At 37.6% G+C, this 12,380-nt stretch overlaps 2 protein-coding genes across 2 annotated transcripts in view; one reads left to right on the forward strand and one right to left on the reverse strand.

Moving 5' to 3' along the window:
* The window catches only part of wnt9b (wingless-type MMTV integration site family, member 9B), a 6,937-nt gene extending 5,774 nt beyond the window's left edge, over positions 1-1,163 (reverse strand). Inside the window, exons 1-2 of the mRNA XM_008415885.2 lie at positions 778-1,163; positions 113-366 (exon numbers count right to left, since the gene is read on the reverse strand). Coding sequence (XP_008414107.1) covers positions 113-366; positions 778-863 — 340 coding nt within the window. The 5' untranslated portion in view covers positions 864-1,163. The remainder of the gene's footprint in view (positions 1-112; positions 367-777) is intronic.
* Positions 1,164-3,120: 1,957 nt separating this feature from the next.
* On the forward strand, positions 3,121-9,453 carry arf2a (ARF GTPase 2a). The gene is made up of 5 exons (XM_008415884.3): positions 3,121-3,252; positions 6,310-6,464; positions 6,561-6,671; positions 6,788-6,912; positions 7,301-9,453. The coding sequence occupies exons 2-5, from the start codon at positions 6,320-6,322 to the stop codon at positions 7,460-7,462; spliced, it is 543 nt and encodes a 180-aa protein (XP_008414106.1). The 5' UTR covers positions 3,121-3,252; positions 6,310-6,319; the 3' UTR covers positions 7,463-9,453.
* Positions 9,454-12,380: the final 2,927 nt, after the last annotated feature.

Consider the following 12,380-nt stretch of genomic DNA (forward strand, 5'->3'; position numbering starts at 1 on the left):
ATTATTAATGTAAATTCTTTTCAGTACCAGCAACAGCCCATCTCGGCACACTTTTATCTCTGTGATAAAATCAGTTGAAGTAGCAGAAATCCGAACCAGAATGCGCACTAACCTCTTTTTAGGAGGCTTCCTCGGCCATCCAAGGTGCAGTTCCAGCGCTCGTTTCTGAATTGATAGCGACACTCCAACTGGCCGAGGCGCACCGACTCCCGGAGCGTCTCGGCTAAGCCGGGCTCTCTGCGGCACATCCTCTTCTGCCGCCTGGTCAGACTCATCTGCTCACACTGCTTCAGGTGGGCCTTCCCCGATGGAGCTTCATTGGAAAATGGACCTGGTAAAAGAACCAGTGGCTCTCGGCCTGTCAGCCTGTAATTAAGAAGAAAACAATAGTAAATGTAAATCTGGGTCTATGTTAAAAAAAAAAAAACATCCACTGTATAATTTAAAAAAGCAAGACGACAACTTTCTAGTAAATAATTTTTTTAACGGTAATTAACTGACAAAGTTCTAATATTTCCCACGCTGGTGTCTGTTGTTTTAAAGCTATTTAAACGTTTCCTATCAAATTCCTTTTTTAAAAAATGGCAAAATGTCTACTAAACATTATAAATTAAATAGCAAATGAAATAGCAAACTGAATATGAAGACGTCAGACATTTACGCGTGCGTAATTAATTATTGAAGCTTTAATAAACTAGGCCATTCCCATACAGTGACTAGAAAATGACAGTGAATCAACCTATGTAAAATGCCTGAATCAAAAGTTAACCGTCTGACCCAAAGTAAGCTGCAGTGTTCGAGAGGAGGATGCAGAGTCCAATGGTTCGCAATAGGCAGGCGGTCCCTGGGAGCCTGGAGCGCATTGTGCCGGTTCGGCGCTGTTCCTCATTGCGGTGACTCTTCAATGGAGAAAGTCTGTGCCGTCTACTCGGCGCTTCTCTTTAAGGGGCCCCACATGCTCAACACTGAGTGTCGGAGCGATGCGCATGGCACACTGGGTCCGCTGGGAGGCAGGGCTGTTTGGAGGAGGAAGCATCATCCTGCCGCACCCTCAGTGAAGTCTCGGCATTGTTGTTGAATGTTCCTCCCACTGCGACGCCACCCAGATGCGCACATTTTTTGAGCCAAGACAGTTTTTTGGAGTATCTATCTCCCCTTTTTCTGTGATTTGCATCTTTTGATCCAGACCTTTTAGTCGTGCAAACTCTGTTATTCTGTATAAACTGCTATATGTGAACATTGCAAAGCTTTTCCTGGATTATCTCCACAGATTCAGCATCTAATAATGGCAGCAACACTGGAATAAACGACAAAAATAACTGTTTAAATACACTACCTATTTAGAACAATGATGTAACTTATGCTTAAATTGAAAGGAAATGCCAGTGTAATGATTCTCAAGTTTAAATTGACCAAACACTGCAGGTCGTGAAAGGATCCATAAAATGTAATTGAATGTAATTGCGTAAGGTTAGTTCCTCCAATTTAACTCCACTTTCCAGTTATGGATGTGGCCCCATCTAGTGTGCGGCATCTAGGAGGAGGGGAGAGTTCTGCTCAGAAGGGTCGAAACATAAAAACATCATTTACATTTTCTCGGAAACTGCAGAGGACCCACTGTTCAAGAAGGACTGATGTTGATGTTTTAAATATTGCCCAGCCCTTCAAAGAAATTTATTATTATTATTATTTTTTAAAAAACACAACTATTTAAATACCACCGTTTTTGAGTTCTTTTAAAATTGAAATGCAAAGTGTAACAATTACCCCGACTAAACCAGGAGACACGTTCTAATTGTATAGGAGGAACTGGCAGGAAGTGTTGTGCCACACTGGAAGAAAATCACTTTATCTTGGATATGAACAAGACAAAGAGGCTTATTTTGGTCTTCAGTAGACAAAACAAAGAGCCAAATGCAGCTCTTACACTGGGAGAAGAGTGTATTTTGTTTGGGCACTGCACATGGGTTTTCGCCTGACTTGGGAATGTAACTCTGAGACTATTTATAGAGATATACTAAACTACTTCTGATAATGCAGCATATAGGTCTTTAAAATATGCTGAAAGATCTGTTTTATCCTGTGTAAATACATGAAGGTAACCGTTTATTTACAGTTATGTATTTGTAGCTATCAGCACGCATGGCTTCTCTGGTCATAGTGGAAGACACTAAAGACCCAGCTTAGGTTAGGCACAAATCGACATGAACTACTTGCAGAAATCAGAATAAGTTAATTAACTGCTAATTTCTTTGACTATATATGCAGTACATTTCAAAAATAATTATTATTCCTTTTGGACTTCTTTCATGTTATGTCATGTTTCAACCATATACTTCAATATATATGTTTCATTGGGATTGTATATGATTGAAAAGCACAAAGCATTGCTTTATTGTAATTTCAAAGGAAACTTATTCACTTTTCACTTTTTATAAATATAAATCAATGTCAATAAAGTGCGAAGAAGTTTAAAGGATAGGTCACAAAACATTATTTTTGGCTTTGAATATTCCACAGGGCAATGTTCCATCCATCATATATGTAGCTTGGCATCACAGAACCGCATCAAGGCAATGCTGCGGTCTGCAACCTGCGACTATGCAGTCACATAAGGACTTTCCTCAATGGCCCTTAAAGGCTGTAGCAAAAAATAATAATAAAGAGGCACCAAATGTTTTAAAATAAAAAATGCCATATTTAGCAGATTTTTTTAAATGCATATCCAGTAGAATGACTAGACGAATCAGAAACATTTCTTTGGGTCTATTTCTTTTGTTATTAGGTTAGAAACTGTGTGTTTTTTTTTTTACACAATTATATCAACATCCAGTTGAATGAAATGTACCAATCCACTTTTTGCAAATACTTTATATTTATGAAAAATTATACTTGTTCCCCACAAAAGTCATGCAACATGTTTTGAGGAGTAACTCCATTAATCAGGTGGGGGAATCTGCCAAGAGCGCGACTAAAGTTGAATTGTGGAATATATAGGAAGAAATGATCATTTGTCTTTCTCCACACCACTTGATGGCGCTATAGCAATATTTTAATGTTTGGGTCAAATATAAAGAAAAAGTAGACGATATCAGTAGGCGGCGGTAATGCAACCTTAACGTTTCGGGACAACTACCAATAAAAATCAAAAAGAGGAAGAAGAAGAAGAAGCGGGGGAGGATGACGACAACCGGAAATCGCCATTTTCCAGTTGAGCAGTAACGGAAGAAAGATCGAGAAACGTCTACAAAGGTAAATTTGTTATTCAAATATTTAAACAATCGCGGTTATCAAACAGTCTTTTATCAACCTATTGTTAAAAATGTGTAGTTTTACATGTTCTTTTTAATTACGGATGGTTCTTAGGCGTCGAAACCAGACATTTGGAGATCGTTAGCTGTTTTTTTTTTACTTCAACGGGAGTGCTTTGTTGTGTTTTCATTCATACATTTAATCCTTAAATATATCCTTTTTTTATTTAATTACATTTTTTTTTTACCAGTTTTTGTTGATTTAGCAGCTTCTGTTATATCTTCACAGAAAAAGCCTTGGGACAGTTGCCAGTAATTTATTGTCAGTTCTGAATCCTTGTCGGCTAACAAGCTAACACTGATTAGCTGTCATTTTAACAGTCAATTTGTTCTCTTTTTGATCAGCGTGCCCACAAAATATAGGTTTTCGAAACGGTTTACTGTCCAGATTGCGTCTATCCTAAAAGCGTACTGGCACATGTACAAACCGCAGCAATATATTTGTTAGCTAAGCATTTGGTTCGATGGGGGTTGTAATCAGCTGACGAGGTTTAGCTTATTAATATGTAGACAAGTGCAGATGTTTATTTTCACACTTATTGATATCACGATAAAGCTACAAGTGCAGTTCCTACGTTTCAGTTTTAAGTCATCAGCTTTCTCTCATTTATACCTAAATGATCGCCACTTAAACAAAAGTGAAACTATTTCAGATATGTGTTCCGCTAAAAGACAAATGTTTATAAATGCAGACAGAAGTGGCAAGTTTATAAAATGCAACTTTACCCATTTCTGATTCAAAGGCAGATTCCTTTGTTGAAATTGAATCTCTATTGGACGGTAAAAGCAATTATTTTCCGACTCTTCCTCATTGTAAGGATTTCTGGGTGATGCATCAATTTTCGAAACACGTTTGCGAAATAAAACAAATATTTTTAAAATGATATCAAATTTTCGCTATTACATTACTTTATTCACTTTTACAAAAAGAAAGCTATTGTCAAAACTCATATTTGAACAACTATTTTGAATACATTTTATAATATTTTTTTTAACTTTTTCAGCTAAAGGTGAATCAGTAGTTTTTCATGTGTGTCCTAATGGTTAATTCAGCTATTAATGTGACTGTGTTGTTTCAAGGCTTTCTTAGAATTACTACGTGGGTGACACCCATCACACACCTCAGGGCACTCCCACATTAATTACAGTGATATTTTTTTAACATAAATGAATCAGGCACTTTGTGATGGGCCTGTTGCTTCTTTGAGCTTGCTTGATGTGCAACTCGTTTTACTCGTTCATTTGCCTCATGTCATTAGCTAAGAAGTCCTTAATTGCCATTGGCGTGTAACCTTGATATTTAGTGCATTGGCATGAAAATGTGGGCCAATATCGGTATCTGATTTTAATTTTGTTGCGATAGCTGGTATGTCATATTTACTGATATAAATGTATTTTCATACTCTTTTTGACACCATGAAAAAAGAAAACTACTGCTGACAATGTTTATCTGCTTTATTTAGACATTCCACATGTTGAAACAAACATGTGTGATGTTTATCTCCCTCCAAAACACATACAGAAACAAGATGGGGAATAAAACTAAGTTTTACGTAGGGTCTGATGCAGATATGTTAAAAAATTACTAACTTTGACTGATACTGTAAGAAAATAGTCTGACAATTCTGACCATTGCATAATACAACTAGTGGCAGAATGTCGCATCAAATCTTATATCGCATCTTGAACGTGGAGTGCATTTCTCTTTAACTAAACTAGAACACTGGTTTAACAAAACCAGTGTTCCAGCACCAGTGTTCCAGCATCAGTGTTCCACTGTGGCATATTTTCAAGGAATTTGCTTCCTTCAGCTTTGAGGTCCTTATCTCTGTTACAGTCTTCACCTGCAGCATGGAGCAGCGCAAAACAAGCTTAGACATGCTTTCCCCGATTTTATACGCAAACGTCGTGTATGTAACCTTCAAGACACGGCAACAAAACCGTGGAAGGGAAACGAGAATTTAAATGCGTTATTTTTTGCTGTGGTTTATGTCATTTTGCAATTCTTCACTGGTCAAATGAAATGTTAAAATGTGAGGAAGTTATCTGGGTGCTGTTTGTAAAGATAAGGGGACTATTATCAGATTGGACTTTAAGGAAGTTGTGATTAACCCAATTTAGTTTGTTAATAAGTACGTTTCTGTACTCAAATCCTTTGCACACAACAGTTGAGTCTAGAGATGGTCAATATATTGGGATTAACATTGATACTAGCCAATATTGATGTCATATATATATATTTTATTTATTTTTTTTGCTGGGTTTAAAAAGTACCTTTTGCGTAACTAAGACGGTAATGAACTGCATTAAAAAAACACCACTGTGGAACATGAGTGGAAGTAGGATCCAAAAGGAATGGATGTGGTAATAGATCTAATTGTGGAAATTATAGTGACGATGGTCATGCAAATAGATATGATGTACAGTTCTTCTCTGTGAAGCCAAAGGGAGAAAAATATTTCTCAAGTTATTTTATTTATCTAAAAAATATGTGATGTCATATATTTCATGGCACCTCCTGACTGAATGAATTGAAGCCCATTCATTCGTAAGTTGGTCCTTGAGTATTCAAGGGTTTCCTAGAGGCGAATGTATGAGGGGTTTTTCTTCTGCATACTTTTCAGGTAAATGCTTTTAAGGCAAATTCTTTTTCCTGTTTTGTCAACAACAGCTTCACGGAAATCAAGCGAATGACAGAAGTGTGTTTTGCAGTTTCATTAATGTGCAAAAAAAAAAATACAGGAAACGACAACAACCAGCAACTGTCTCAAAGCGTCTTTAAATAAACGAAAGATGAATTTGGGTCAGAGGATGTGACATTTAAGATCATGTACATTTACAGGTGTACATGATCTGTAAATGATCATGTACACCTGTAAATGTGTACATGATCATTTACAGGTGTACATGATCACCTCAAGTTTTAGTTGAGGCGCTGCGTTCTGTTTGGCACCAGCCTTTTAGAGACGTCACCCTTCAGTTTTGTGCGTCCCTGCAGGTACGCCAAGATGGGGAACTTTTCCAGCCTCTTTAAGGGACTGTTTGGAAAGAAAGAGATGCGAATTCTGATGGTCGGACTAGATGCTGCCGGTAAGACCACCATCCTGTACAAGCTCAAACTGGGAGAAATCGTTACCACCATTCCTACCATCGGTGAGTCGTCTTCCGTCTCATAATTACTTTATAACTCGACACCTACATTTTACATGGGCTCTGAAAATATATGTATATATTTTTTCTTGTTCTAAGGTTTTAATGTTGAGACTGTAGAATTCAAGAATATCAGTTTTACGGTTTGGGATGTTGGCGGCCAGGACAAGATCCGGCCCCTCTGGAGGCATTATTTCCAGAACACACAAGGTGAGAGATGTGATGTTTCTACTCTGTCGTCTCAGCACCAGCACTTTTCTGCTAAAACTCCCTTTACATTTGAAGTTCTTTGTTTTCCTCGCTCATATAAATCCTCTTCTTTTCAGGCCTTATCTTTGTAGTGGACAGTAATGACAGGGAGCGAGTGGGCGAAGCAAAGGAGGAGCTGATGCGAATGCTGGCAGAAGATGAACTGAGGGATGCCGTGCTGCTTGTGTTTGCTAATAAACAGGTTAGCTTCCAACATGGACCTCCGCAGAGCTTTCTTTCCTGACTACAACTCATAAAGTGACTTGGCAAATATTTAAGTTTAGGCTAAACGTTGTTCTTCAGGTGGTGTTTCGTTGGTCACTTTTTGATTAAAAGGTCTAAAACAATTAGACTAATTATGCAGATTTTGTTGCGCCGTTGTGTTTGCAGGGTTTGGTGTTAAATGGCTTATTCAGGGACACCAGTGAATTCAGTTGTCCTAGTCTAATCAGGTTTAACATTCGGCTGGTCACGTGCATCCAATTCCCTCTGTTTATATCGGACAATGTAAAACTTGCCTTAAATTTGCACGCGAAAATCTGATCCTTTGTTTTGTTTTCAACGTCATCTCGTTGATTTTTGTCTGTTAGGATTTGCCGAACGCCATGAACGCAGCTGAGATCACCGACAAGCTGAGCCTTCACTCTCTCCGTCACCGTAACTGGTACATCCAGGCCACATGCGCTACCAGTGGAGACGGTCTGTACGAGGGTCTGGACTGGCTTTCGAGCCAGCTAAGGAACGCAAAGTGATCCATTGTGCCGCGTCTCCATCTGCCAGCTCTGCCTGCAGTGTTTCTGGGAGGCTGCACATGGCCTAGATGTACTTCTTTACTCTCCTCTTTCCTCAGTTTCTTTTCTTCTTTCTTTTTTTTTTTTTTTTGGAGCTTTGGCCAGTGCGCCCCGACATCAGTGTACTGTATGTGTGTGTTTGTATAAGTATTTTTGAGTGACTGAATGAATGTGCAGAAGTGGCAGCAGTCCTGCTGTGCCTTGAACACAGTTAGCTCTCAGTCACTTCTCCTTCCTCCAGTGCCAGCAACACCCAAAGGCTGCTGGTATCCGTAAAGCAAAAAGCAATGCACGATGCTGAGTGCTCTGACTCTCTTAAAAAGAATGTCTAAGAAAATAAAAACCAAAAGGTAATAATTCAGCTTTTTTTATTTGCTGGGAGCTTTTTCAACATGAGTTTATTTACCTAGAAGAATATGCTTTTGTGTTATCATCCAACAACCTAGAACAGTTGAGGATGAAGACAAATTTTAAATGCCGCTCTATATTTAAGATCAAAGACATAAAAGCACGCAGCAACCGTTTAGTTTTATCTTTTAACTCCATAGTTTGCAGGTTTCTAGTGATCAGAATGTAAATGTATTCAGTGCCAATTTGTGTGAGAATGTTCCAATGGGCGGAAACTTCTTCCATTCAGTTCAGACGCGTGTCTGATATTAAGTATTTCTTTTTGGCCTCTTTTGTCTTTTGACTAAATCGTATTTGTTCCGTGTGAAAGATCCACTGCGACTGGATCTGGTGACGGCAATAAATGTTGCAGCGCATGTTTACATATATGGAGGAGTGTTAACTATTGCATGGTTCGTAACCTTAAGGCTTGTGTGGGTTTCAGCTCCACAGAGCCAACTGCTATGACAACTTGCTCCCACTCTGGCTCTTTATTTAGAAGTAGACTTCATTTGCTCTTGTAAGTACAGTAGTTCATTGGTTAGGGTCTGATGATTTTAGCTATTCTATTGTCACTGTTTTTTTGTTTGTTTGTTTTTGTCTTTTTCTTCATGCATTTCCTGGTTTATCTTAGTCTGAGCTGCTGGGTGTGCTGTCCTTTTGAGTATAACCGTCTCGGGACCAAGTTAGTTGCAGAAAAGTCTCATTATATTCTGTTTTGAATGTGTGTGCATTAGGAGGTTTGCAAGTTCCTTTTTTTTTTTTTTTTTTTCAGTTTTCGTTATTACTGTGTTAGATGGTACATGTTGAGTAGGAAGTGTATAAATCAGCCTTACAAATACATATTTAGTGCTTCAAGCTTCTTGCTTCAGGGCAGAGTTACTTCCTCTGCTCATTTACAAGAAATGATTTTACCATATTTTACAGCCACATCATCTTGCACAATACTGACTTGTGTGATGACGGCTGTTTTATCTCAGCCATGGCAGTGAACTCGCATGCAGTAACACTCTCCATTGCTCTACACCAGCAGATAGTTGAATGTGCCAGTTAGTTTAACCAGAGTAGTCACTCCTTTTTTCCCCAAAGTCCTCTGCTATGAGAAATAAAATCAATCTTGAACAGTACACACTGAGTGAAGATGACTGCACAGTTATGTTACACTGACCTCAGAAGGGAGCTTCAGGTTCCTTTTTTTTTTTTTTTTTTTTCTACAACTGGATATTTCAATGTTTTGGGATTATTATTATTTTTATTTTTATTTTTTACGTTGTAATATCTTTGTACTTGCGTCACAGTATATCTTGCAACGGTTTAGTCCAGTTGAAAACGTACATGGAAAGAATTTGAAATTATAATAAACTGTTGTTAAAGTGTTAACTTGATGTCTTTTATCATCTTATTTGGTCAGATGTGAAGCTTTAATTTGCAGTATCATTTCTGTACAAAATACTTGTGTTCATATTTCTTTCTCTCGTTTTTATGCTTTTTTTTTAAATAATAAAAAAAAAACTTGTTCTGTAACACCGAATAAATGCACTATAATAAAGAGAATCTCTATTGTACACTTTTTATGGTATTCTCATTTATATATTTGAAAGACTATTGTACTTTTGGAATGCTTTAATACAAATTAGTATTTTCAAATAAAATTATCTTCACGCCTGTCAGAAACGCTACTGACATTCATTGTTCTGTTAATTTTAAATTCCAAAACACCTGACATTCCTTGCTATTGCCGCTAGAGGGCAGTGTGCTACTAAAAACCTTGACACATGGAGCTAAATATCTTTACAACACGTAGAATACGTTCTGAGTGTTCTATAGAACAGCTTATGCTGAAGAGTGAACTCGCTCACACATGTCAGAGTACCGGTAGTTTGAAATTACATCCTTACAACATTCACTCGTCAGATCTGTATCGACTGTAATCCCATCAGTGGTTTGAACATTGTGTACTGTTTGAGATGAGAAATGGACTCGGTACAGAAAATGTTTTCTGAATCCTCAGCTGTAAACCAGTCTGTGCCGTTGTCTGCGTTAGGACAATAAATCCTTTGCTTACTGACAGAAATCAGTGGTTTAAAAGGGGATTTCTAATTTCTCCCACTGTCAGCACACCTCACTTCACCCTCCATTTCTGCACCATCTGAAATTCAGGTGGCCAACTCTCCAAAGAGTTGTTACCTTGGCAACAGCACCCTATGTATTTATAGGGAGTAAGTAAGCAGATGTTAAAAAGGAGTGCAAGGGACCAGACATGGACCATGATGTGTCTCTTTATATAGCTTAAAGGGCACAAGCAGGAGTGGAAGCTGAATGAGATCACACACATTTAATTTGAAACGGCTCCTTAATGAAGAAGACTAGCATGATCAGATCCTAACAGCAATAATTTCTCACCTTGCATTAGCAGCTGGTGCCCTCACTCCTGGAATTGCGAGGTGCTTAACGACCTAATCGAGGTCCTTTTTTTTCTTTTCTTTAAAACTTGCTTGGTAATTGAAGTGGAGCTGAGGTAATTTTCTTGTCTCCCCAATGCATCCGAGTCTATTTCATTTCTCTGTTACATTTGCCATTATCCCATTTTTCCCCTGACCCTGTCTTTCTCTTGCTATCTGTTGTACTCTTATCAAATGTTATTGAATTGAGCTTAAAATGATTAGAATAAGATGTACAGTCCCACACAGCATTGCACTTGACCTTTAACAGGTGCCCTGCTTCCACTAAGTCTCATTCAAAAGAGTGACATCGTGCTCTTTAGTTTCACAGCATATTAGCTCTAAACTTGTGTATACATGTAATTTTCAGCATCTCTTTGTTACAGATGTCTGCATCACTGTGAACTCTGATGAATAATGTACTCAGGTAATGAAGAGTGAATCTCGATTCTTATTTCTGAAATACTTCTATATTTAACTGCAAATATGAAACTCATAAACAAGTTCATTACACGCAGCATGATCTATTTCGCCCATTTATTTCTGTCTTTTGTAAGTTATTGTTGCAGTACAGCTAATGAAAACCCAAAGTTCAGTTTCTCTGGCAATTTCTGTTTTAGAAAGAAAGGTCATTGTAAGAAAGAAATTTCACAGAAATAAACACACTCAAATCTATGTCCATGCGCTGTACAGTATTTTAACTCAATACTCAGTTGAAGCTTTTGTAGCAGGGGTCTCTGCATCAATGCAACATGACGGTGGTCAGCCTGTGGCTCTCCTGGGGTTTTAAAGAAGCAGAGGTTGCTTTAATAACAGCATTCAGCTTTTCTGCATTGTTGGCTGTGGTGTCTCTCATCTTCCTGTTGGCCACATTCCATCAATTCTCAGAGAGGTATTATATCAGACCGGTCAGTCCGTCACAGTGATACTTGGGTCATTTATTAGTTATTTAGAAGGAGCAGAGTTTGGTTTCAGCATGTACTGAACAACATGTACAGGTTAAGGTGTTTTTGATGTATGTCCTTTGCTTAGCTTTGATAACATAAACAAAAGGACACAGTTTTGTTTTATGTTTAATCTAAGATAATACTGAAACTCAAACTTTAATCTCAAACCATACTGAAACACTAAAATAGAGAAATGTTATTTTGAAACGGATGCAATGTCCTTGCCAGCTACATTTGAAACAGTGTCATTAGCATACATATGAAAATATCCACCAGGACGAATGGGAAATTACTTATGGACACATTAAAAGTAAGTGGACCAATAACTGAGCCTTGAGGTACACCCTTCATTTGGAAGTAATGCGATATAATTTCAGCCACTTTAAGAAAAACTTCTCAATCATTTCTGATTGAGAAGTGAATCGAAATAACTAAAAATAACTGTGTATTTCCCTCTAATTTACTGAATGGGCTTTGCTTCACAAACATTTAGAAGCTGAAGTTATCATTGTTCTTTGTGCATGTTTTGTTTTTTTTCCGACCACATTTTTTCATTCCGATTAACTTTCCATCAATATGTTTGAATGCAGCACTCTGTAAAAAGCCATTTTGAAAACAGTGATCTCTTGAGGCTTGCCCTTCTTTTGGGAATTGTTGGTGACCTCCTCATTGTTATGTAGGCCAGAAAGTGGCCATGACAGCATTTCTGCATTAAAATCTATTTTTAGTCAGTCTTTATTTCAAATCTCCGTGAACTGAATTTTGGGGTTGGTGTAATACATTGTAAAAATTTACATAAATGTCTGGAGAATATCACATTATGTGTACTAAATTGTATACTATGTAGTACACTATGTGTACTACGACTTTTGGTTTTTGAAAGGAATAACTGAAATAGAAAAAAACAACTTGATGATATATTAATCGAATGAAATGCCCCTGTGTGTGGAAAAAATATAATTGTTGTTTTTCCTTTTAACTTCTTCAGGGTTTTAATTTTTAAGGCTCAAAGGAGTTACATTTTGTAATCTGTCATAAAAACAATGAATTAACATTTTCTTCACCTTTTCAGTGACATTTATTGTCCATCAGATTGATGTTCTG

Source organism: Poecilia reticulata, chromosome 8 (assembly GCF_904066995.2).
Source record: "Poecilia reticulata chromosome 8, P_reticulata-male-v2, whole genome shotgun sequence".
In the NCBI taxonomy this organism is placed as follows: Eukaryota; Metazoa; Chordata; class Actinopteri; order Cyprinodontiformes; family Poeciliidae; genus Poecilia; species Poecilia reticulata.

Excerpts from the sequence above, each read along its gene's own strand:
- arf2a (XM_008415884.3), top strand. The coding sequence starts at position 6,320 with ATGGGGAACTTTTCCAGCCTCTTTAAGGGACTGTTTGGAAAGAAAGAG. Across the intron at positions 6,672-6,787 it reads TTATTTCCAGAACACACAAG|GCCTTATCTTTGTAGTGGAC; the intron begins GTGAGAGATGTG and ends TCTTCTTTTCAG. Across the intron at positions 6,913-7,300 it reads TTGTGTTTGCTAATAAACAG|GATTTGCCGAACGCCATGAA; the intron begins GTTAGCTTCCAA and ends TTTGTCTGTTAG.